This window comes from Lepisma saccharinum, chromosome 20 (assembly GCF_977018435.1).
Source record: "Lepisma saccharinum chromosome 20, izLepSacc3.1, whole genome shotgun sequence".
Classification (NCBI taxonomy): Eukaryota; Metazoa; Arthropoda; class Insecta; order Zygentoma; family Lepismatidae; genus Lepisma; species Lepisma saccharinum.
This window is the reverse complement of record NC_139248.1, coordinates 69,131,856-69,159,385: the sequence shown is the minus strand read 5'-3', so window position 1 is coordinate 69,159,385 and position 27,530 is coordinate 69,131,856. Positions and strand designations below refer to the sequence as shown.

The following is a 27,530-nucleotide window of genomic DNA, read 5'->3' as shown; positions in this document are numbered from 1 at the left end:
TCTCCAGTCTATAATTACAAATAGTATCCATTTATTCATGTCCCGGTTCGAATCCTGGCCTGGGCATGCATGTTTGTGAGCGTCAATTCATCAATTTCATCATATCATCCCCATCTTCGCAAATTAGCCAAAAGTGACACAAGAAGCGAAGTAAAAAAAAGCAAATCAATTAATCAATCAAAAACAATTTACTCAAGTGTAACAAGTCAAGATATGGACAAAACTTCGTATTATTGGCAAGTAAAATTTTGAATCAAATGCCTATAAGCTGCAGAAAGGGGAGAAATTTAAACAAATGTAGATACTACCCTATGAATACTGACACTGAGCCTCATTTTCCTCATTCCCTCCCTGCCATCTGCTACTTGCGAAGCTGATTACATTGAGTATATACAGGGTGACACATTTTCTATCTACCAATTTGAGTTGGCAACTCTGCCAGAATCCACCTGCGCATGTGCGTTACATCCATGGAGAGTTGAGAGCCAGGCAATTGGTATAAGAAAAGAGCGTTCGCCGGAGCAGACGCGGATTCCGACTGGTGTTGCCAACGAGACGAGACTTTGACCTGTCTCGTCTCGTGGAAATGCTGTGAAATGCTGTCTCGTCTCGAAAATATTCGTTTGTCTCGGGACACATGATCAATCTCGTCTCGTCTCGAATTTTTAAAAGCCTGTCCCGTCTCGTCCCGTGGGCAACACTAATTCCGACGGCTGAATCCTTCATCCAAACAGGCACCGGGCACTGCGGCGGAACAATCGACATCGCCATGGCAACTGTTCTAGAGACACACGTCATTCTCACGTGGGGTAGACAGTGGAGAGCCAAGACTAATGTGAACGCGCTATTTCACAGAGACGCGCGTCATGAAAGCCTTCCCGTATCGTTGATTGATTGATTTGTTGTTTTAAGTCCACTTTATGCACAGAAAGGTTAATCGTGATGGACATACAGTATTATCTTCAAGTGGTATCCGAACAATTTCGCAATGTGCCTCCACCAGGTATCGAAACCGGGAACCCTTGTATACAAGACGACGATGTTACCACTACGCTATCGGGAAGGCCCCTGTATTGCATCCAAGCAGAAGGACGACATTTAGAGAAAGTTTTTTTTGAGATGCACTAATGTCTGTATTTTCCACATTATACATTGTATTAAATGACTATATGCACATTTTTATTTCATAACAATATAACGTTACTACAAGCGCTCGCCGTCTTTCATTTGTCATTTGAAGTTGATAGATAAAATATGCACCACTCTGTATAATCAATTTCGGTACACTGCAAAAAGCAGTCCAGGGTGTACAGTCGGAGAAAGAATTACCTGGGCCACGGGACCTAGAATTTCGTAACGTCTTAAAGCCTGTTGTTTATGCAACCCAAATAACAAATTATTCGCTTAAGTTTGTCTGGTGGATCTGAGTTCTCGGGAAGGATTGAGCATTGATAGCATGAGTCACATGACTCATGCCCCAGTAACAACAAACAACAGCTGGGTGCTACGTGGCCTCAAGAACATTATTTCAGCAACTGGTTTCTTAACAAGATCTACTCGTAAGAAAATATTTTTCGAGTGATACTAGTCATTGTCAAGAACGTTCACTGAAATGATGGTTCTCATCACAGGCCACATGCCACACGCTAATGGTTTAAGTCCAGTTTATGCACTGGACCTTCAGATTAAAGTGGGATTCGAACCAAATGTTCCTCTATCTGGTATTGAATTCGGAAGCCTTTGATTACATGTCGAAGACGTTACCACTACGCCATCGGAGAGGCAATGGAACGCCTTGAGAAAGAGACGAGTGAAACCATATTTGGCGTAAATTTTAAAAATAAGACAATATTTTGTGGTCACAGTTTCGAACCGTGAGAGAGGCATTTTTTGTCCCATCGTCCATTTCACGAGTTTATAATTCTTCCTCGCCGACACGATTAACGCCAGTGGGAGAAGAAAAGCGAAGTAAAATAACTGAAACAGAAATAAAAGGAAAAAGCGAAACAAATTTTATCCATAATATTCTGCAGTCACTTCAGTCGTGTTCAAGGAACGCTACCTTTAAAGAGAGCCGTTGTCTCTAACTTGTCTTTTCTCCTTCCTTTGTGCTCTCGATTCCCTCTGTCACGATTGGTCTAAAACTAATTAATGCGACATTAATTAAACAATCCAAACAACGAAACAAAGCACAATCAACTGCTCAACATTCCAATTTTTTTCGAATCGGAAAACAATTGAGATGCAGTAAAATGAAGCAAGAAGCAATATTAAACTGGGAATTTGGTACGGTATAGAATTAAATCGGTGAAGATGTTCCATTTGATTGGATTTTTGTTATTTAGTGTCGCTATTCTTTCACTTTTGGCAAATAGCGACGATGAAGATGAGTAATGAGTGATGATATAATGGCATTGATTAACGGACACTCACCAAGAACACCCATGGCCAAGCCGAGATTCGAACCAGGGGCCCATGCTGTCGTAGCGCGCTGTGCTAACCACTCCGCCACGGAGGTTGGTTAGGAGTGGACATTATACCATATTTTGTGTGCGCAATTGGGATCAATCAATGGAATGACTAGGCATATTATATTATTAATATATTCATATCATAATATCACGTCATATTATTCGGCACGAAGTAACATCATAGACATTCAATCTTACATTATTGCCTTTCAACTATTTCTTCGACTTCAGGTTAATAACATCAATAAGATAAATTATGAAACAAATGATAATGAGTGTGGGATATTGACAGTTATATCGAATTACCTGACACAAGCAACGTTAAGCAGACTCGGTGGGCAAGCTCATTAAGTGGTCGACATTCGATCTCGTCACCAAAGTTCCCGGATTTGAGTACCGTCCTTGTCACAGGTGTTTGAGTATTTCGTCATTAATTTCATGTAATGGTCACTCGTCCGCGACTAGGAAGAAAAGTGATGTTACGTAACAAAACTAATAAAAATAAACATGATCGAAGAGTACTTATTTCATCTCTCACGAAATCTCCTATAAAACCGGGATATATGAAATATATGTATCTTCACATACTATTTCGATTTCTATATTTAACTAGCCGAGACCGAGAACGGGAGAGCAATTTTCAATTCGAGAAACCGAGAGACGGAGACACTGTAAAGTCTTGTTTCATTCTTGACATCTCCCTGATTGAGTTGTTGTTCGGTTTGTTATTGGCTTTGTATTGGCAATTATTGTCATTATTCCTACCCTGTAGGTAAACCATAACGACGATTTATGATGATTGGATTGGATTGGTTGGATTGATTTGTTGTTTTAACTTTTAAGTCCACTTTATGCACAGTAAGGCTAATCGGGACTAGACTTACAGTTTAAAGTGGGATCCGAACCACTTGTGCCTCCACCGATTTATGATGAAATACAGTAGAGCAGATAAAAGGGCAAGAACAAGAGAGTCATGCGTGCCCGGGACTTCAACCCAGAACCTTACGTAACGAGATTTGAAATTCTGGAGAAGGCATCTGTGTTTCGCTTGGCTTTCTCTTTCCTCAACTTCTGTTATTTTATCATGCACGTATAATTAAAATGAATCTGAGAAAATACGTTCCGATCCATAATTGTGTTGGTTAGATGCTATAAATGTGAACTCCAACATGGAATAAATTATTCCCTTTAGTATGTGGTTGAACATGAAATTTTCTTACACTGTGACAATTTCTTTTTTTAGTTTTTCTGCACAGATAAGCTAATCTGGACTCGACCTTCAGTTTAAAATGACATACGAACTACTACGTGCATCTACCGTGTATCGAACCCGGGATCCCTTGATTATAAAGTGACGGCGTTATCATTACGCCATCGAGGAGGCCCCATGAGAAAATATTATTCACTCGATCTATACAATAATTTATTTAAACATTTACATTTTCGTTTTCTTCTTTCTTTTTTGTTAACTACTCATCTATGACTCTTTTTTTGTCTTGGAATTTCTTCTTGTTTCAGGAAAAAAATAATACATGCAGGCTGTATACCCCCCCCCCATACAAATAGATAGAAAGCTCACTCTCGAGAACTAATTTATAAATAACATAACCATTAGGAAACAATTCGAACGTTAACTGATATAACTGCAGATGAAACAATACTTACAGACGCTAACGAAATATCTATTCTTGTGTAAGCTCACAGGCAACAGGTATCTGGTGAGTCATTCACTCTTGCTAACTACGAGCGAAGGCCACGGAACCAAAGGGTGGCAAACAGGCGTCTGCTCTACGAAACTAGGGTTAGCAGACGAGGCCCGTGTTCCTGTTGTCAATGACGTACGAAATAAGGAGGAACACAGCTTTCATATCAAACTAGACGTATGTTTTGGTCCCGTCATTGCATGTAAAACACTTTCTCGTTGTGGCCTTGAAGGCCTACGTAAACGCTTCTCTGCAAGAAAGATATCTTACCATTGAGGGGAGGAAAAGTGTGTGTGTGTATCGAGGTCCTTCAACTTTCGTATTCTTCTTCATTTTAGAACGCGTGCTGTATCGTCGATTTAATCCAATCTAGCCGATATAGGTTCTGTTTCTGTTCGGTAATTTCACATTGTCTTCCTGCTTATGGTATTCGCGACGAAGCTTCTGGTTTCGATGGTTTCGATAATCTGGACGATAATGGGATTGTGTTGGTTGGTTGATTTGGTGTCTTAAGTCCACTTTATGCACAGTAAGACTAATCGGGAATGCACCTACAGTTTAAAGTGGTATCCAACCACTATGTGCCTACACATTACTTTGCTGCTAGATATTTGCATGCTAAGATGTAGGAAGTGCTACATTTTCAGCGTGTGGAATTAAGATTTATTTCTGATACGAAGAATCGGAGAATGGAGTAGTGAGAAAAAGTATCACCTCACATGTTTGAATTATAGCCCCCCCACACACACACACAGGATATCGGCCGTGGTTTTTATAACGAAATATAACATGGATGAATTGTGTCAAGAAAAACTGGAGCCTATTCACATCCCTACGGAACTTGGAAGAAAGTCCACATAGAAATTAGAAAGTTCTGTTCCGACAAAATCGGGACGTATAATAAATGAAAAAGCAAAGTTCTACCTTGTGCTTTGCACCAAGCCATGAAGGCGTGTAGGGGGTGTGGAGTTATGGTCCCACACTTTCTTGTTACAGCCGAAGGTGGGGATAATGTGATCAGCACTACGCCCCTGGCCGCCTTTACCTCCCCCCCCCCAAGTTTCCTAGAGGTACCCACTTTATACGACGCTGGGTATGCGCCGGAGCCACTTGAACAGGTGGACAAAATTCCAATTCTCCCCAGTCGGAGATCGAACTCAGATCTCTCGCATGGTAATCAAACTCCCTAACGACCGAGCTACCGCGGCACATATAGTATAGTAGCCTTTGTAATTAAGGCAAGAATTATTTTAGCGTTTCGTTCAACGGTTTTAGGGGAATCATTTTCGGACATAGGCTATAACTCTTGTCGGTTCTGCGACCTGGCTTGAGAAAAGACGATTTTATGACGAACAACATTTCACCTGACAAGTCACGTGACTTTCCTACATTTCCTGAGTCTGTTGACTTTTGCATGAAAGACGAGTTGCTCCTTGAGACAGACAGAATCACCCGATCACCTAAAGGTGCAATGTGTGTTGCCTACCTTTCCGGCATTATTTACTGCCATTAAAGTCTTATGGGGAAGAACTTTTTTCCACCACTGTACTACGCTTAAGGAAGGTTGACAGTTGTGTGTCTTCGCAAAGGAACACGGTTAGACACCTAAAAAATTATATACTTACAAATATAAAATAGCTACCCAGTACCCATATCAGAAAACCCCAATGGGCAAACGAATTTAACATTCAACATGATATCTATTTCTTTAAGGTTCCGGAAGAGAGAGCATTCTACTTAGCGCAATATTCTCTGTAGATTATTATTCCCGCAACAACGAAATATGATTCTTTCTCTGGCGATGATAAAGATGACGCCACAAGAACAAATGATGTATCTTTCTCTGGCGACGATAGACGTGATGCCACAACAACAAATGATGTATCTTTCTCTGGCGACGATAGAGGTGATGCCACAACAACAAATGATGTATCTTTCTCTGGCGACGATAGAGGCGATGCCACAACAACAAATGATGTATCTTTCTCTGGCGACGATAGAGGTGATGCCACAACAACAAATGATGTATCTTTCTCTGGCGACGATAGAGGTGACGCCACAACAACAAATGATGTATCTTTCTCTGGCGACGAAAGAGGTGACGCCACAACAACAAATGATGTATCTTTCTCTGGCGACGATAGAGGTGACGCCACAATAACAAATGATGTATCTTTCTCTGGCGATGATAAAGATGACGCCACAAGAACAAATGATGTATCTTTCTCTGGCGACGATAGAGGTGATGCCACAACAACAAATGATGTATCTTTCTCTGGCGACGATAGAGGTGATTCCACAACAACAAATGATGTATCTTTCTCTGGCAACGATAGAGGTGATGCCACAACAACAAATGATGTATCTTTCTCTGGCGACGATAGAGGTGATGCCACAACAACAAATGATGTATCTTTCTCTGGCGACGATAGAGGTGATGCCACAACAACAAATGATGTATCTTTCTCTGGCGACGATAGAGGTGACGCCACAACAACAAATGATGTATCTTTCTCTGGCGACGAAAGAGGTGACGCCACAACAACAAATGATGTATATTTCTCTGGCGACGATAGAGGTGACGCCACAATAACAAATGATGTATCTTTCTCTGGCGGTGATAAAGATGACGCCACAAGAACAAATGATGTATCTTTCTCTGGCGACGATAGAGGTGATGCCACAACAACAAATGATGTATCTTTCTCTGGCGACGATAAAGGTGATGCCACAACAACAAATGATGTATCTTTCTCTGGCGACGATAGAGGCGATGCCACAACAACAAATGATGTATCTTTCTCTGGCGACGATAGAGGTGACGCCACAACAACAAATGATGTATCTTTCTCTGGCGATGATAAAGATGACGCCACAAGAACAAATGATGTATCTTTCTCTGGCAACGATAGAGGTGAAGCCACAACAACAAATGATGTATCTTTCTCTGGCGACGATAGAGGTGACGCCACAACAACAAATGATGTATCTTTCTCTGGCGACGATAGAGGTGACGCCACACCAACAAATGATGTATCTTTCTCTGGCGACGATAGAGGTGACGCCACAACAACAAATGATGTATCTTTCTCTGGCGACGATAGAGGTGATGCCACAACAACAAATGATGTATCTTTCTCTGGCGACGATAGAGGTGACGCCACAACAACAAATGATGTATCTTTCTCTGGCGACGAAAGAGGTGACGCCACAACAACAAATGATGTATCTTTCTCTGGCGACGATAGAGGTGACGCCACAAGAACAAATGATGTATCTTTCTCTGGCGATGATAAAGATGACGCCACAAGAACAAATGATGTATCTTTCTCTGGCGACGATACAGGTGACGCCACAACAACAAATGATGTATGTTTCTCTGGCGACGATAGAGGTGACCCCACACCAACAAACGATGTATCTTTCTCTGGTGATGATAAAGATGACGCCACAAGAACAAATGATGTATCTTTCTCTGGCGACGATAGAGGTGACGCCACAACAACAAATGATGTATCTTTCTCTGGCGACGATAGAGGTGACGCCACAATAACAAATGATGTATCTTTCTCTGGCGACGATAGAGGTGACGCCACAAGAACAAATTATGTATCTTTCTCTGGCGACGATAAAGGTGATGCCACAACAACAAATGATGTATCTTTCTCTGGCGACGATAGAGGTGACGCCACAACAACAAATGATGTATCTTTCTCTGGCGACGAAAGAGGTGACGCCACAACAACAAAAGATGTATCTTTCTCTGGCGACGATAGAGGTGACGCCACAATAACAAATGATGTATCTTTCTCTGGCGACGATAAAGATGACGCCACAAGAACAAATGATGTATCTTTCTCTGGCGACGATAGAGGTGATGCCACAACAACAAATGATGTATCTTTCTCTGGCGACGATAGAGGTGACGCCACAACAACAAATGATGTATCTTTCTCTGGCGACGATAGAGGTGACGCCACACCAACAAATGATGTATCTTTCTCTGGCGACGATAGAGGTGATGCCACAACAACAAATGATGTATCTTTCTCTGGCGACGATAGAGGTGACGCCACAACAACAAATGATATATCTTTCTCTGGCGACAAAAGAGGTGACGCCACAACAACAAATGATGTATCTTTCTCTGGCGACGATAGAGGTGACGCCACAATAACAAATGGTGTATCTTTCTCTGGCGATGATAAAGATGACGCCACAAGAACAAATGATGTATCTTTCTCTGGCGACGATAGAGGTGATGCCACAACAACAAATGATGTATCTTTCTCTGGCGACGATAGAGGTGATGCCACAACAACAAAGGATATATCTTTCTCTGGCGACGATAGAGGTGATGCCACAACAACAAATGATGTATCTCTCTCTGGCGAGGATAAAGATGACGCCACAAGAACAAATGACGTATCTTTCTCTGGCGACGATAGAGGTGATGCCACAACAACAAACGATGTATCTTTCTCTGGTGATGATAAAGATGACGCCACAAGAACAAATGATGTATCTTTCTCTGGCGACGATAGAGGTGACGCCACAACAACAAATGATGTATCTTTCTCTGGCGACGATAGAGGTGACGCCACAATAACAAATGATGTATCTTTCTCTGGCGGTGATAAAGATGACGCCACAAGAACAAATGATGTATCTTTCTCTGGCGACGATAGAGGTGATGCCACAACAACAAATGATGTATCTTTCTCTGGCGACGATAAAGGTGATGCCACAACAACAAATGATGTATCTTTCTCTGGCGACGATAGAGGTGACGCCACAACAACAAATGATGTATCTTTCTCTGGCGACGAAAGAGGTGACGCCACAACAACAAAAGATGTATCTTTCTCTGGCGACGATAGAGGTGACGCCACAATAACAAATGATGTATCTTTCTCTGGCGACGATAAAGATGACGCCACAAGAACAAATGATGTATCTTTCTCTGGCGACGATAGAGGTGATGCCACAACAACAAATGATGTATCTTTCTCTGGCGACGATAGAGGTGACGCCACAACAACAAATGATGTATCTTTCTCTGGCGACGATAGAGGTGACGCCACACCAACAAATGATGTATCTTTCTCTGGCGACGATAGAGGTGATGCCACAACAACAAATGATGTATCTTTCTCTGGCGACGATAGAGGTGACGCCACAACAACAAATGATATATCTTTCTCTGGCGACAAAAGAGGTGACGCCACAACAACAAATGATGTATCTTTCTCTGGCGACGATAGAGGTGACGCCACAATAACAAATGATGTATCTTTCTCTGGCGATGATAAAGATGACGCCACAAGAACAAATGATGTATCTTTCTCTGGCGACGATAGAGGTGATGCCACAACAACAAATGATGTATCTTTCTCTGGCGACGATAGAGGTGATGCCACAACAACAAAGGATATATCTTTCTCTGGCGACGATAGAGGTGATGCCACAACAACAAATGATGTATCTCTCTCTGGCGAGGATAAAGATGACGCCACAAGAACAAATGACGTATCTTTCTCTGGCGACGATAGAGGTGATGCCACAACAACAAACGATGTATCTTTCTCTGGTGATGATAAAGATGACGCCACAAGAACAAATGATGTATCTTTCTCTGGCGACGATAGAGGTGACGCCACAACAACAAATGATGTATCTTTCTCTGGCGACGATAGAGGTGACGCCACAATAACAAATGATGTATCTTTCTCTGGCGACGATAGAGGTGACGCCACAAGAACAAATTATGTATCTTTCTCTGGCGACGATAGAGGTGACGCCACACCAACAAATGATGTATCTTTCTCTGGCGACGATAGAGGTGATGCCACAACAACAAATGATGTATCTTTCTCTGGCGACGATAGAGGTGACGCCACAACAACAAATGATATATCTTTCTCTGGCGACGAAGGAGGTGACGCCACAACAACAAATGATGTATCTTTCTCTAGCGACGATAGAGGTGACGCCACAATAACAAATGATGTATCTTTCTCTGGCGATGATAAAGATGACGCCACAAGAACAAATGATGTATCTTTCTCTGGCGACGATAGAGGTGATGCCACAACAACAAATGATGTATCTTTCTCTGGCGACGATAGAGGTGATGGCACAACAACAAAGGATGTATCTTTCTCTGGCGACGATAGAGGTGATGCCACAACAACAAATGATGTATCTCTCTCTGGCGACGATAGAGGTGATGCCACAACAACAAATGATGTATCTCTCTCTGGCGATGATAAAGATGACGCCACAAGAACAAATGACGTATCTTTCTCTGGCGACGATAGAGGTGATGCCACAACAACAAACGATGTATCTTTCTCTGGTGATGATAAAGATGACGCCACAAGAACAAATGATGTATCTTTCTCTGGCGACGATAGAGGTGACGCCACAACAACAAATGATGTATCTTTCTCTGGCGACGATAGAGGTGACGCCACAATAACAAATGATGTATCTTTCTCTGGCGACGATAGAGGTGACGCCACAAGAACAAATTATGTATCTTTCTCTGGCGACGATAGAGGTGACGCCACAACAACAAATGATGTATCTTTCTCTGGCGAGGATAAAGATGACGCCACAAGAACAAATGATGTATCTTTCTCTGGCGACGATAGAGGTGATGCCACAACAACAAATGATGTATCTTTCTCTGGCGACGATAGAGGTGATGCCACAACAACAAAGGATGTATCTTTCTCTGGCGACGATAGAGGTGATGCCACAACAACAAATGATGTATCTCTCTCTGGCGACGATAGAGGTGATGCCACAACAACAAATGATGTATCTCTCTCTGGCGATGATAAAGATGACGCCACAAGAACAAATGACGTATCTTTTTCTGGCGACGATAGAGGTGATGCCACAACAACAAACGATGTATCTTTCTCTGGTGATGATAAAGATGACGCCACAAGAACAAATGATGTATCTTTCTCTGGCGACGATAGAGGTGACGCCACAACAACAAATGATGTATCTTTCTCTGGCGACGATAGAGGTGACGCCACAATAACAAATGATGTATCTTTCTCTGGCGACGATAGAGGTGACGCCACAAGAACAAATTATGTATCTTTCTCTGGCGACGATAGAGGTGACGCCACAACAACAAATGATGTATCTTTCTCTGGCGAGGATAAAGATGACGCCACAAGAACAAATGATGTATCTCTCTCTGGTGATGATAAAGATGACGCCACAAGAACAAATGATGTATCTTTCTCTGGCGACGATATATGTTATGCCACAACACCAAACGATGTATCTTTCTCTGGCGATGATAGAGATGACTCCATAACAACAAATGATGTATCTTTCTCTGGCGACGATAGAGGTGATGCCACAACAACAAATGATGTATCTTTCTCTGGCGACGATAGAGGTGATGCCACAAGAACAAATGATGTATCTTTCTCTGGCGATGATAGAGGTGACGCCACAGCAACAAATGATGTATCTTTCTCTGGCGACGATAGAGGTGATGCCACAACAACAAACGATGTATCTTTCTCTGGCGAGGATAAAGATGACGCCACAACAACAAATGATGTATCTTTCTCTGGCGATGATAAAGATGACGCCATAACAACAAATCATGTATCTTTCTCTGGCGACGATAGAGTTGATGCCACAACAACAAACGATTTATCTTTCTCTGGCGATGATAAAGATGACGCCATAACAACAAATGATGTATCTTTCTCTGGCGACGATAGAGGTGATGCCACAACAACAAACGATGTATATTTCTCTGGCGAAGATAAAGATGACGCCACAAGAACAAATGATGTATCTTTCTCTGGCGACGATAGAGGTGACGCCACAACAACAAATGATGTATGTTTCTCTGGCGACGATAGAGGTGACGCCACAACAACAAATGACGTATCTTTCTCTGGCGACGATAGAGGTGATTCCACAACAACAAATGATGTATCTTTCTCTGGCGACGATAGAGGTGATGCCACAACAACAAATGATGTATCTTTCTCTGGCGACGGTAGAGGTGACGCCACAGCAGCGAACGATGCATCTTTATCTGACGAAGATGAAGGATACGCTTCAGCAGGGAGGTGTTTATTTTACTGTTAACAATAATAATTTGTTACACCCTACCCAAGAGTACACAAGACTTTCTTCAAGACCATGCAAAGGATTGTATTTTCAATTGTATATAAATGTCTTCTTTTATTATCCCGCAATTTTTTTGTTTAGGAGCAGAAGTGGGCAATATTTTCCACTAATGAAAATTTGAGAAATTAAATAGCTTCGTTGTTGTCTGAATTGCATTTAGTATGAAAATATCATTTAATTTGTTTTTAATTTATTTTCGTGTCGATAAAGAAAAATAATAAATATGAAATTTAATACTTGTGATCGATCTGATGTCGGATGAAATATGATACCATTCATATGTAATACAAACATGCAATTAGTTGAACTACATTTTTCTAATTTGTTCAAATTAATAATCTTGCAATTGACTAATTTATTAAAATTATTTTAACGTCCCAGTGGTGAAGTACCAAGAAAATTATTTCGAAGCCAAGAAGGCATGGATTCGAAACTTTTAGAGGCACAATTTATATTAATATTGATAAGACTTTAAATCTGTTGAAATATGTATTTCTCAATCTTGTAAAAATGATGTATCTTCCTCTACATCACAATATTAACATCACTTATACACATTTTTATATAAGTCGTATTTTGTAATATCCCTCAGCGATATTGTTTTGTTCAATGACTCTTTTTAAGGGAAGTTTTAATGCTTTTGGACTTACTTTCCTTTTTCTTATATGCATTCTCCGATTGGAATTAAGGTTTACGAAATTTGTATTTGGAGTAATTTTGTGTTAGAGTAATAGTTTTATAATAAGTCATTGTTAGTCGCTGCCATCTTTTGGGAATATTGAATATTATATAAGGGAGGTTCTTAACCCATGACCCTCAGAACGCAGGGGGTCCACGAAGCCTGAGTTAAATATTGCAACCTTTCTTTTCTAATTTGTCTCGAAGGTTCGAAGAAAATTAATAGACAATTATGAATTAAACTCATTAAAACACTAAATACGTTCTACGGCTTACTGATGGCAAACATAATAATCTCTATATCGTATTAATTCATTTTAGACATTATTATTTATAATGCAAAATTTCTTACAAGGAGGATTTCCGAAATTATCGACGATAATTTCAGGCCTTTAATAAATACATACATGTGTGTGAGTGTGTGTGTGTGTATCACGTGCATATATTCTAGGCTAGCTAGACTATCTTCGAAGCCCAATCAAAAATCAGGAAATAGTCTATTAACAAATGTGACTGATGCTTCACTCTTAACTAACGACCGCGGGTGAAAAAAAAAAGATAGTTTATGGGTGGCTTTACTTTAAACTATCTTCAGACTTCCGCCGAAGATTCTTCCCATTTCACAGCGCCCAGCCTGCTCACTCAAGAGGATTGAGGAGGCGGGGACAGTTCGCTGGAAGACCTTCAGCTAGAACCTCACGGTGCTGCCAACAATTGTAATGCAAAACTTGCTAACCGGCATGGAATTTTCCTAGGAACGTGAAATTTTGAAACCAAACTATTGCAGAAATGGGGGAAAGGATGGAATGTGACGGAAATTGTCTTCTAGGACAAGATCAACAATGTTCCATTGAACATAATGGAGACGTGAGATGCGGTTGGCCTCTTCAACCAACCACAATAGATGCGTTACAAGGGTGATGAGGAATTTCTGTTTTGAACTTGGGGGAGACCTAGCTAAAGTCCGAATCACACGGAACTGGATTTCCAGTTAGTTGGCGCTGAAACTGGCTACCTGCGCGGATGTGATAGCTGCCTGGCTGGCTGCTTGACTGGTTTGGAGGAATATGACATTTTCTAATTGGTACTGGCTTTCCTCGACTGGATTCTGTTGAACAGCCAATCAGAGCAAAGTTTCGCCATGTGAAGAAAATCAGTGAGTTTGCAAATAAAAGTTTTTGGTCTGTGTTGTTTTTGTCGGTTTATCAAAAAGGAAAAAAAAAGATTACGTGCAATGCATTCGTGACAAATGTCATTAGCTGAAAATGAAAATCCTTATTATTACATTACATTTTTTTTGTTTCTAAAATCAGGGGTTTCCAACTGGCGGCCCGCGAAGCCAGTTTCCAAAATACATTAATTTTATGTATTTTTATTCGAATACGTTCTATTTATGAATTTCCTTAAACAACTGGCGTTTCTAACAGATCATCTGAACGAACTGAACTTGAATCTGCAGGAAAGAAACCAGCTGGTGTCAGATTTAATGGGAAACATAAATGGGTTTCGTAATAAACTGAAGATTTTCAACGTTACTTTGGAGAGGAATAACCTGGTCCATTTTCCAAGCTGTCGGCGGCTAGCAGGAGATGAAGAAACACTGGACTTTTCTGAATTCAGTGTAAATATTAAAGAAATAATGGATGAGTGTGAGACCAGATTTAAAGATTTTGAAGAACTTAAAAGCAGCATCCAGCTATTTAGCAATCCTCTTGGCGTTAACATCGAAGAACAAGAAGCTTTTCTCTCCAACTTGAATTGTGTGATTTGCAAGGCGATGTGTTCCTTCAAACTAGGCAAGAAAAGGGGCCAGAGTTTTTCAAATACCTTTGAAAGGAACGCTTTCCAAACGTACGTAGTTTTGGGCAAAGAATGACGTCGATGTTCGGCAGCACATACACGTATGAAAATGTTTTTTCTTCAATGAAGTTCATCAATAACCGCTACAGAAGCCGACTGGCAGATTCTTCACTGCTTCACCTTCTGAGACTTTCAAATACAGAAATTCAAGTGGACATTCCAACTTTAATAAAAGAAGCAGATCGGCCTCAATTTTCACATTGAACACTTACTATGAAGGATTCTTATTTGTATGGTGTGTTTTTCATTTCTTTCAATTCATCCATAAGTATTGGGTTTTTGTGAAATAAATTCTAATTATACAATTTTGATTTGTGAATCCATTGTTTTTATTGCCTCATTTTAGAAATTTAGATCATGCGAAAGTTCTACATTTTCGGTTCAGTACTTACAATTTTTGTAATTTTTAATCCCCCCAAAAAGAAAGAAAATGCGGCCCGCCAATCAACTGCTGGATATAATTTTGGCCCTCGGACCTTTTGAAGTTGGAAACCACTGTTTTAAATGAATCCTGCAAATCTCATGTATGAATATGGATACCCGTATTCATCAAAGTACTTTTTCGGTACCCTGTACGCATTGATTACCATATTTTTTCGAACCAATTTCTAGTTTATACTTTTCTTTTTGAATTTTTAATAAAAGCACAAAGCAGTAATTCTCCTACAACATTTTCAAATTGCCCGTCCATCTATACAGAGATTGTCTGCTCTGCTCAATGCCTTATGGGAACAAAAGTCTATCGACGAGTACGGTGTAACAAGTATCGTGTGAGGCGAAAACTAGCAAATGGGTAGCCAGTCCAGCGCCAACTAGGGCGTTCGTACTGGAAATCCAGTTCCGTGTGATTCGATCCTAACCGGGGACCGGAGCCAGTTCAGTAGAAATCGAGTTCCTTCCTTGCTTCGAGGACTTTATTTAGAGGCAGGTCGTGTGTAGTGATGAGTGAATAATTGAAATATACATATTTTTTTAATGATATGACTGTGTCGTGTAAAGAACTACAATGAGTGACATAATAAAGGAAATGTTGACGAAACAATTTACTCGGCTTTCGAATGAGGTTAAGCTTCAAATCGTAAAATAATATAGGTCTCAGCCATCCCAATGAGAAGAATGGATTTCATTTAGTTTTGTTACTTATCGTCGCTTTCCTGCTACTTTTTGTTAATCGCGTCTCGGAATAGTGATGATACGATGAAAATGGGTGCCTTCAGAAACGCTCAACATAGTAGCAAATGAAGAACTGCTACGTCACAGAGTTTTATGGCGTTTCCTGGATGCAGAGTTGAGAAGTAGCGACGTTCCAGCTGATTACAATTGAAAATCACATGGCGTCTTCAGCGAAAATGTCAGGGCGTGATGTGCTGTTGAATACGGTGCCACTATGCTTGGATTATGAATCGATGATGATGTAGGTATGGATGCCCTTTTCCAAATAAAAGTGTCTGGTAAAGCTCGATGTAAAACATACGTAGATCTAGACACACAATTGGGGGGGGGGGGATGTTATATTCCTAAATTGCGAGATTTAGTTAAAACAAGTTTTCCGTAGTTACAATTTTTCTCTCCAAAATAATAACCATAGAAAGGTTGTGGCCAATTTTATTTAAGGATCCATGCTCAATGCATGGAGTGCAAGTTCGACACAGCACTCCATTTTTATTTTGTGGGTGTGTGGGACCTTATCGGTTGTAAACCTTTGTTATATACGCCACGCTAAATGTGAAAGATAGATTCATTTCGAAAACGTGCTTTGGAATGGGGTCGTTATTCCTAAATAGTTTCATGCCATTGTTAATAGGACATTCATTCATTCATACTTTATTGGTTTTAGCTGTTATACCAGCTCTACACCAAGTGTCCTAAAAATATGTCATGCATGACACTGTTACACGAATTACAAATTTTGAATATATACAGTTTTCTTATACATAATTTATCTACATCATTATCATACAAATCTAAAATTGATAATAAATACAATTGTTATATCTGGTGACTATATCAAGTTACACATTTTGAATATTTACAGTTTTCATATGTCTTTATTAATATCATGAAAAAATCTACAAATGATAAATACAATTGTTACATCTGGTGACGATATTAAACAGGATAAAGAAGTTGGAAGAGGTATTCCTTTTTATATTAGATTCTTGAATAACATCTCCCTTTGAGTGGTATAAAGTGGACATTGAAATATAACATGATGAGCATCTTCCTGATCTAGATTGCACTTGCACATAGGTTAATTTACTAAATTAATTTTATATAAATGGCAGTAGCGGCTCGTGCCTAAAATAACAGGTGAAGAAGTACATTTATAGGCAATGAAAAAAATATAGTAAGTGTCAGTGGACCCCCACAATCTAAAGCGTCTTTTTTTTGTCTTCATCCGTCCATTTGGAAAATGGTGTCTGCAACAAATTACACACTAAGTCATTTACTGGGTTCATTGCACAAACCACAGCTCAACACATGAACACAACACACGATAGGAAACGCGAAGCACACACGCGGAACAAGATCTCGCGAGAACGCAACGATTTTGCCACAACCACTGGATGCAATGTTTTCTGTCGACGAGAGAACTGCTGCACCTAGATGGCGACACCCGTTCAATTCCAACGCTAGGTGACGTCACCGTTGCCATGACAACCGGCTAAAGTCTTCCGCAAACCTGGCGGCGTCTGCTCTTGGTTTGTTTATGCTACGACGAACTCTTCACGTGCGTAGCGCCGAGCGGCGTATTATTTGAGTATTATCGTGTGTGTTCTGCTGGGAAATAGTTTAATTTAACAAGCAAATGAAAAATGTCAATATTAATTTCAAAATTAGGTGAAAACATCTGCACTTGTTGCACTTGACCAGCCGGGTGATTTAAACGTATGTGACCTGATCTCAATCTTAGTATTAAAACTAAAAACTTTCTGGGTATATTAAATGTATAAAACCACTGAGTCTTATTGTTTAAATTTAGTACAATTTTATATGAATGACCCATATATGTAAATTTTTGTTTAACCAATATCTCCCAATCTTGTTGAATTTTGTTTTTAACTCTTGGTAACATATCTGTATATGATAATAATATATTCGTTCTGTGATCCATAATTCTTGCTTCTTTAGCACTTTTATCTGCCAGTTCATTATTCGCGATTAAAATTACCACCTGAGCGCTAGTATCGCTTCCAATATGGCCGCTCTAAGTAGGATAAATCTTTGTTTACATTCATCAGTAGTACAAAGTAGCAGCGTGTTGTCATGACTGGTATGGTAGAAAACGTTTAAATTACGCATTAATTTTAATTATTGCGAATGCGATGTGAATTCCAGGTACTCTAACAAACGTGAAGCTGTACTGAGAACGAAGCATTTAATTATGATATGCAAAAATAACACCGAAAATGCAGACGAAACTATGTATACGCACTGGTTGTCCAAAGCAGTGCTGTATCATCTGCACGTCATGTTGTAACTGGGGTTCTCGGAAATTATTTGAAAATAAAGGAATTGAAATTAGCCTGTACTTGAAAAGCTGGGACAGGAGAAAATTGCGAACATATCGTTGCAGTTCTTTCTCGAAAGAGAAAGACTGGTTTAATAATAATATTCACGATTTCATGACCAGGCTACTCACTGAAAAAGGACATCGTACTGAATGAAATATTGACATTAGCAGGTCCACTTTTCTTTTGGTTACATTTGACATTAATTCATTCTGAAACTATTTTCATTTTCTCTCTTAATCGACTTGCACCTGTTCCAAATTTCGCACATACGTAATACCGGTAATACATGGACGCATTGGGTAAGACGCTTCATGATTTTACGAAAAAAAGCTTTATTTATAAAGTACAATTTAAAACTTAACTTTCATGGTAATATATATTTATCTCTCGAAAAATAAAGTAAGCAGACTCGTGCATTCTTCGTAATTTCCTTGCCGGATTACAGTGTTATATCCCCCCCACAAATCTTCTGTCAATTACGTTTTCGCTGATTTATTAACAAATTTCATTTTCTTGATTCCACGGGGTGGAAACGCATGAAAACTTTTAATTTGTTCTGACTCATAAAACGATTTAGAGCAAAAAAAAACCTGAACAGTAGACCTTACTCTCTCGCATATTCCCCATGCTTTAAACGACTTCAACACAACGTATCCTACTTAGAGTACTTCCTGGAAATCCCACCAGATGGCATATCGGTTAATTTTAATCGCGAATAATGGAACCCTGAATGTTCTGGTGTATATGCAAAATGAATTGTCCTTCCCTCTGTAGTTAACTTACCATACAATCTTATTACGTAAAGTAGCAATGCTGATGTCTTATATAACTTTTTATATGAAGATTGCACACTACAAAACACTTTTAGCATCTGTTAATATGAATAGGACAATAATAATTTGATTTGATTTTATGTTATTTAGTGTCGATTTTCTGCCACATTTGGCTAATTGGGACGATGAGATTAAGTGATGACATGATGAAATTGATGAAGGGACACAAACAAACAACACCCATGACCAGGCCGGGATTCAAACCCGGTGTCGTGATAAACCGTACAATATAAAGGGTCTGTGCGATTCAAAAATTTTGTTTTTAACGGTTGTACCTAATCAGTATTATTAATGAATTTTGAACCATTTTACATTTTTTGGAACCTACTTCAGGATTTTTTAGCCTAATTTAAGAATTTTTAGAACCTATTTTAGGATTTTTAGAGCCTATTTTAGGAACCTAAAAGCACTCTTTTTAGAACCACATTTTACGCTGGAAAGTATTTCCCTATCCCTACCTACAGTCTGACCAGTACTGTATCAAGTGATGATTTCTGCCTCTTTGTAAGAACATATTTTATAGGCTGTCGCCCACCAGCACCCCTTCAAGGCCCTCTAGGGGCGTTGTGGTTGCTACTCCTTATATTTTGCCACTGTGTTTCATTTCAATCCCAAACTGTGCAAACTCAGCGGAAGTCATCAACGAGTTCACGACACCCTCCACAGAGACATTCTGTTTACTCTTTGCCCACTCGTATGCTTCAAGAATAGCGATCGCCCCTTCTGCCCCTCCTTTTAATCCGCCCTTAGTAAAAGGAGTATAATTCTGATCAATGGGTTTAGGGAGTCATGTATCCTTCAAAAAATTTGCGTGTGCCACTGCGTGACAGTATGATTTCCGTCTACGAGGTGAAAATTATGTCACTTCCAAATTGTGGCTAAAGAGCAAATGCGGTTGTGGCCATTTTAATTTGATAGACAGCGACGTACAGCGGCAGTCTCATCAATTTGACGGGGTTCGACGACAACGATGAGGTGTGTCTGTCACGTGACCGTGAGAATTGTTTGAAATTCCTGAAGTTCTTGTGTTATTTATCATGGTACTGTAATTTAACTTCACCCAAAATGAATATACGACTGTGGTCTCTTCCAGTGGTTATAATTTTATTCGTAATAGCTGTGGAACGAGGTAAGAATCCATGGAAAGCAAGACTAAATTCAATGTTGTTTACTTTGTGTAGTTGACCTGATACTTATTTATCTTTGGGTGTTCACACTGCTCATCTAGTTATATTATTACTTCGCTCTATGAGGGTAAACTGTACTGGTTATGCTGTAAGTATATTTCCCCCCGTAAAAATACTGATCATGATTATGCGAATTTTTAATTGTTTATACAGCATGTAGGTTGATGGAATGTACCCTTGTATTTCGTATAATTTTCATAAGTTTTTGGTGAGAAGTATCTCAGTGAATAATCCACAATTACAGACAATATGGAGAAATATACAGTGCATTTAGCAGATCAATTCACTGTACTAATATTCTGATTAACTTTTTTGGCTTGAATAAAACCATCATTGGACACCGACGTATCATTGGAGATGTGCAACAGACAAGCCTCTTCCCCTCCCCCACCGTGACTTTTAATTTTTTTTTTCGTAGAGATTTATCGTTTCGGCCTAAGTTCTGATTGTTTAATTCCAATCTAATCATGGCATGCGAAGATAACCACACACACAACACGAAACTTTACATTTGTGTGTGTTGTTATGTTGGCTTGAGAAAGTTCTGAGGAACAGGGTGAAACAATGCAAGAGAAATAAAAGAAGAACCACTTAAAATAACCGTATAATATTTGGCCGTGACTATTTACACCAGGTGGTGAGAACAACATGTAGGTCGTTGCTTTTCTCAGGTACTGAGAACTGCGTATGTGGCTATTTTGAACATCAAAAGCACTTACCTGAATCACACCATAACACACACTCTTATTATATTCATTGGCAGTGTTGCTGAACGTACTGCTAAGAAGTTAATTTAAATGTAAAATGGCACCAGATAGTGAGAATAGCAGAAAGTACTGGAGACCAGAAATCAGGTGTTGGGAAGTATTTACAGAAGCAATTTTGATGCTAATAGCCCTACAGCTGTCTTGCCTAAACTAACAAGAGCATTTAGGAACAAAATACATCTTCATACTTACGTCATGTGACATGTTAGCAGCACCTGTCCGTATCAGAACACCTTGCTGTATTTTTCAACTCCATGGCATGCAGAAAAAAAAGTACTAGTCCTGCACAAAAATAAATACACACTGACGTAAGCTTCATACACGTCAACAAATAAAGAATACACACATCCATGTAGCATGACAGGCCAGTCTGTAGATCATGCCCTTTTAAAATCTGGTGAAACTAGCTCAAAAGCTAGCTTCACCACCTTCGATAATATTTTGCATCCATATGTGAACCTGGAGTGGTCGGTCCTATTCCATGCAAATAACAAACTGAATCAATCTGAAAATTATTGTGGTTTTTAATTGTGTTAAGGTTTAAATGTTTGTGAATGCATATCATTTGCATGTTTCACCAACAAAAATTATTAGCATCTGTAGCCTGTATGGTTCACAGACAAATGAAGTCAAATTTTACTACATTTTTAAAGCATCACACATGTAACATATTTTCCTATAATGCTTTTCATGCATTCAGGCTGGCATCATACTCAAGTTTTTTCATTAGTTAGCAGACACCACAAAGTACTTCTTAGTTATTTGAAATCAGTTCATTATGAATATTTTAATGTAATTGCATGCCTTGAACCTCACATTTTATGTCTGTATGTCTCACACATAATGCTGGAATGCCCCTACTATGTTAAATGGTGTCTACTGTGTGGTGCGAAGAATAGGATAGAATAGAAGTGATCTTGTTATAGGTAAGGGTTTTGATAAAATTTAAGTATCCCCGAAACACATTTCTTCAATTTTACAGGAGAAAGTACTTACCGAAAAGAGTTTCTGTATACTCTACGAAGTTCTCGGAAGTGTTTTTTCACCTCGCTGAATTAATGTCTCTCCGATGCAAGAGACCTGTTCCATTTATGTCCTTCTACTAAATGAACCAAATTTTGCATGTGCTTGATGATGTAACAACCGGTCAGTGTTTCCAAACATGCATTTTATTTGCAAGAACATGACCATTTTGAGGATGACAATTTTAACTGTTTACCTAACCTAACCTAACCTTGCCGTGCATGGTTCATGGGGCTATTTATGAATGTTTCGTGAGGCTATCAGTGAATGGTTCGTGGGCTATCCGTGCATGGTTCATGGGGTTTTCGAACCTGGAAAAAAATACAAAATCAGTAACACGAAAGTAGGTATTTTTCGATGAAGAGGGTTGCAACACTGCATAACCACTGATCATCGACAACGCTAGTCAAGATTTCTCCTTCATATTGCGTGTAACGCAAGCGAAAACAAACAAACAAGAATTACTCGATATGTCGAAAATTGAGATTATTTGCATGAAAAAAAAAAAAATGTCACCTTCAAGAATCCTTAGGAATGTAGAATACGTAAGTACCAATGTGAAAAAGAAGAAAATAAAGGAATTTTAGACGTTTCGGGGATACTTAATATTTAATAGGGTTTTATGTGTGGGGATTTATAGAGTGGGTTTCTTGTGGATATCATGTTCGACCGATGTTCTGTGAGAACAGATCTTACCAGATAAGTATTGGCGAAGGTGTTTAGCCAGGTCAAGTTTAGAGCTGCTAGCATTAAAATAATGCCCCTAAGTGCTTCCAACCTCTGATCACGGAGAGTTGGTCTCAATCATGAAGCCCCGTTTGAGCCTCACGTGAAAATCCAACAGTACTCTGCATCTGACATGGCTGTGAACTAAGAATGGTCCTTGGGAACAAGGGATGCTTGCATAAGCTACTTTTCAAATCATAATTCAGGGTGGGTATTCACCGGGAATTATGCATAAATTGTTACCTCCTTGAATTATGCATGAATTCTACGTGAATTTTTCTCCGTATACGGGTAAAATTGTAACTTTTCTTAATCCGACCAAATCCCATTGAATTTATACATATTTATTAATGCCCTGAGGCAAGTTTTTCACAGTTAAGGCTTTATTTTTATTGAGGATGGACGGAAAATTATTTCAAGATGTGATATCTTGAAGTTTATAAGGTAAATTTGAGTTCAAAATTCTTAACAATTTGTCGCAGATTAATATATCCCGTAACATTTGTTACTTGTGTTTGTAGATGTATTTCGATTTTGCGTATGTGAAATGGGAAACGTAAAATCTGCACCTTCAATTAAATATTTTAAATATATGTACTGTTTAATTAAATTTGAATTTTTGGATAAATTGGAATTGCACAGACCCTTTATATTGTTTATGTGTATGTGTGTGGGTGGTGAGAGGTGAAGTAAAGAAAACATCTGTTTGTGCCCTTGAATTTGTGGAAAGTTCGCATTAAAACCATGAATTATACTTGAATTTTATCAAGGTCTTAGAGTAGCCACCCTGTAATTTCACAAGTAAATAATACTTAGTGAGGCTTTTAACTGTGCTAATTAGTTTCTTGGAGGATTCTGACTTAATTGCACAATCATTACTTTAAAACACTTTTGGAACGATTACCATTGTTTCTAAAGCAAGAAAAAAAGTTAAAATAGTTCAGCAATGTAACTGTACTTACTGGTCTATAGGCTTTAAAATGTACTGAGAAGTGTAACATTTTTCTCACTACTGAACATAAAAATTTATATTTTTTGAAACTTTTTTCACATTGTTTCACTAATTGTTATTGGCGGAAAACCTGATGGTAAGAGACCTGTAGGAAGGCCAAGATGAAGATGAAGGGATAACGTTGAGATGGACCTAAAGGGTGGAAAACCTGATGGTAAGAGACCTGTAGGAAGGCCAAGACGAAGATGGAGGGATAAGGTTGAGATGGACCTAAAGGAAATGTGTAAGGATGGAAAAGATTGCATTGATATTTCCCAGGATAGGGACAGATGAAAGGCTTGTGTTGCTGCAGCCATAAACCTTTGGGCTTAAGAAGGCTAGAGAGTTAGTTAGTTAGTAATTCAGTTAAGTCACTCACCCTGGATTTAAATCTTGCGCAAGTGGAATGAAAGTACAAGCAGCTGTTCTCGGTTTATCAGCCAGGTTAAATTTGAGTTAGCTTCCAAATTTTCGAGTGCATACATTGCTCTCAATTTCAGGGAATGTTAGAATGGAGACCAGTGTAAGGTTACAATTCCTATTTTGGGATGAAAGTAGTAATAACTTTTAGATACAGAATCACTGAACATCACGACATGAGTTGCTTACCATAGACATTTCTCACAATTATTATTATTTATTTTTTTGGAAAGGAGCCCTAGAATTGAATAACCTAACAGCCAACACAAGAAAGAAATATATCTTTTCAGGGCTAGAAAATACAGTCACCTGAAGATTTTTGCCTGATGCCTGAATTTTTAAACCCAGCTCTGATTTTCTTTTCAATTATTAAAGTTCAGTTAAGGAAATTTCCATTACTTTTTTTAAAGAAGAAATAACGAGTATAATACAGTAGAGCATATTATCCGAAACAATGCGGAACTGGGGGTGTTCGGATAACCGATCATTTACGATACAAGTTGTACCAGTGGCATTTCCAACTCATATTCCCGAGCTAAGCTTGATCCACTAGCACCATTCTTCAACTGGTCTATTATTTTCAGTTTATCGGAAACACTGAGAACAACGTGTTTACGTTTAGTCGCCATTGCGAACAGTATAACAACTACAGCATGATCTGTCACAAGCGAAGGCTCAGATGCCACTGATGACGTGAGGTTGGTCACGTATGCCGGTTGGCAGGGAGGAGGAAAGCGCTGCAGCGCCACAACACTAGCGGAACTACAAGGTAGAATCAAAAAGTAAGGTAACAAGTGTCTTGAAAATGTACAACGATATGCTAGTAACTGTTTTTTTTGTGTGTGTTGTAGGTATTGATGGATAGTATCCCTGGTGACCGCTAGAGAGCAACACGGTGACACAGTTGCAGAGAATCGCAGTTCGAAGATGGCAGGGTTACTGGAAACATGGTCAAATGTGGAAGTGCGAAGTGTGATCAGGTTTTTGCATGCGAAGGGGAAGAAACCAGCCGAGATCCATCGGGAACTTGTGGAGGTGTATGGAAACAACGTGTTATCCAGGAAACAAGTGTGGTGTTGGTGTAAGGAGTTTGAAAATGGTAGGACTGACATTAATGATGATCAGCGAAGTGGCAGACCGTCAACTTCAGCTACCGACCAGAACATTTGTCAGGTGGAGGGAATGATTAGGGAGGATAGGCGAATCACACTGTCACACATTGCAGATGCACTGAACATTTCATATGGTTCTGTGCACAACACGCTTGGCTACCGCAAAGTGTGTGCACATTGGGTACCAAGAAATCTCACTGATTATGACAAAGGCAGACGAATGGGCATGAGTCTGAACCACCTGATCCGTTATCAACAAGAAGGATCGTCATTTCTGTATCGCATCATTGCGGGTGATGAGACACCTGTGCCATTGTGGACACCGGAATCCAAACGTTCCTCCATGATGTGGAAACATCCATGATCGCCCCCATCCAAAAAGTTTAAAACAGTAACATGTGCAAGGAACACAATGGCCACGATCTTTTGGGACCACCTTGGTGTGATTCACCTGGAATTCCTTCCACGTGGTACCACTGTCAATGCTGTGACCTAATTGGACAGATTGAGAGAGGCCATACGTCGGAAACAACCTGGAGCACTCAGGGAGGGTGTATTGTTGTTACACGACAACGCTCGACCACACACAGCGCAGCTCACCCGTGACCATGTCACACGTTTCCACTGGGAGGTTTTGGAACACCCCGGATACAGCCTTGATCTTGCACCCAGCGATTTCCATCTGTTCGGACCAATGAAGAAGCATCTTCGAGGACGACGCTTCAACACAGTGCAAGAGGCACAGGATGCAGTGAAAACCTGGTTGGACAGCCTTGACACTGATTTCTTCACTCGTGGCATTGATGCATTGGTCACCCACTGGAACACGTGCTTAGACAAATATGGTGACTATGTGGAATGTTAGTGTGCAGTGTCATGTATACCCTGTCACAGTTTAGGCAACCACGACATAAAGGTTTCTGTGGAAAAAAACTTGTTACCTTACTTTTTGATTCTACCTTGTACATTTGAATTTGCCGACTGGAATGCTTTTGGTTGATCAGTGTTCGGATAATGGATGCTGTACTGTATATGTTTTGTCATGTTTGTGTGTGTTTTCTGTATCATGTGTATCATTAAATCAGAATAATAAACATGCCATTATAAATTTTACACTGTTGCTAGCCGAATTTTAAAATCTGCAGCGATATGGTAGAGTCTGCCATATACAGAACATTCGCTACGAGACTCGGCGGCAAGCGGCCCGGCGTCAGCGCTTGTCTTTCCCGGTGAATGGGTCCGCGACAGTCGCACGCTACAGTCTGTTTTTTTTTGCTCTCCCTGCCTTCGCTTTCTTTCCCTTTCTGTTGACGTTGCGGACTGACGCCAGTATAATCCTCCCTCGGAAGTTGTGTTGTGTCGTGTCCGTGTGTTAAAGATTGTTGCTTAATATGGCACCACAAAAGTTTACATTACAACAAAGGATTTATCTTGTCGAGTGTTACTTCGGAAAGAGGAATTGTGGAGTAGTGCGACGATGTTTTGCAACGAAATTTCCTGATGTTATCCTTCCACATAGGACCACTATATTAAACCTAGTAAAAAAGTTTAGAGTAACAGGGTCAGTTCTGAATAAAAGTGGAAAGAAAAATGGTGAAATCTAAAAAATAAAGTATACAAAGACAATCTGCACACCATCCATGAGTTAAAAGAGAGTATTGTATGAGAAATCGGAAGAATTACAGTAGACGAACTTGCACGTGTAAATGCCAATTTCCTTTGGAGATGCCAGGAATGTGTTGCAGCAGAGTGGCATCATTTTCAACACCTTCTGCAGTCAAGGTTACTACACAATATGAAAACTGTAATTTTAATAGCCGACTGTCGCAGACCCCGTTCACTGGGAAAGACAAGCGCTGATGCCTGGCCACTTGCCGCTGAGTCTCGTAGCGAATATCAGGGAATGCTCTGTATTAGAATGTATTGCATAGCTATTCATGCTGTTACCAGTTGAGTTTTCTTTAGGATGGCCAATTACTTTTAATTCAATCTTGTATTCATTAATGCATTAATTGTTTTAAGCTCACATTTCATAGCGTATCTTAGTTGGATTCATGGCTTTAATA

The 27,530-nt window shown here is 39.7% G+C and overlaps 1 protein-coding gene across 2 annotated transcripts in view; it reads left to right on the top strand.

Annotated features, from left to right (window-relative positions):
• Window positions 1-20,196: 20,196 nt before the first annotated feature.
• The window catches only part of crok (crooked), a 272,768-nt gene continuing 265,434 nt past the window's right edge, over window positions 20,197-27,530 (top strand). For both annotated transcript variants that reach the window (XR_014443819.1, XM_083141582.1), the window contains exon 1: window positions 20,197-20,367. Coding sequence is in view for 1 of the 2 variants with exons in the window: in XM_083141582.1 (XP_082997708.1) it covers window positions 20,304-20,367 (64 nt within the window). In the remaining variant the exon portion in view is untranslated. The remainder of the gene's footprint in view (window positions 20,368-27,530) is intronic.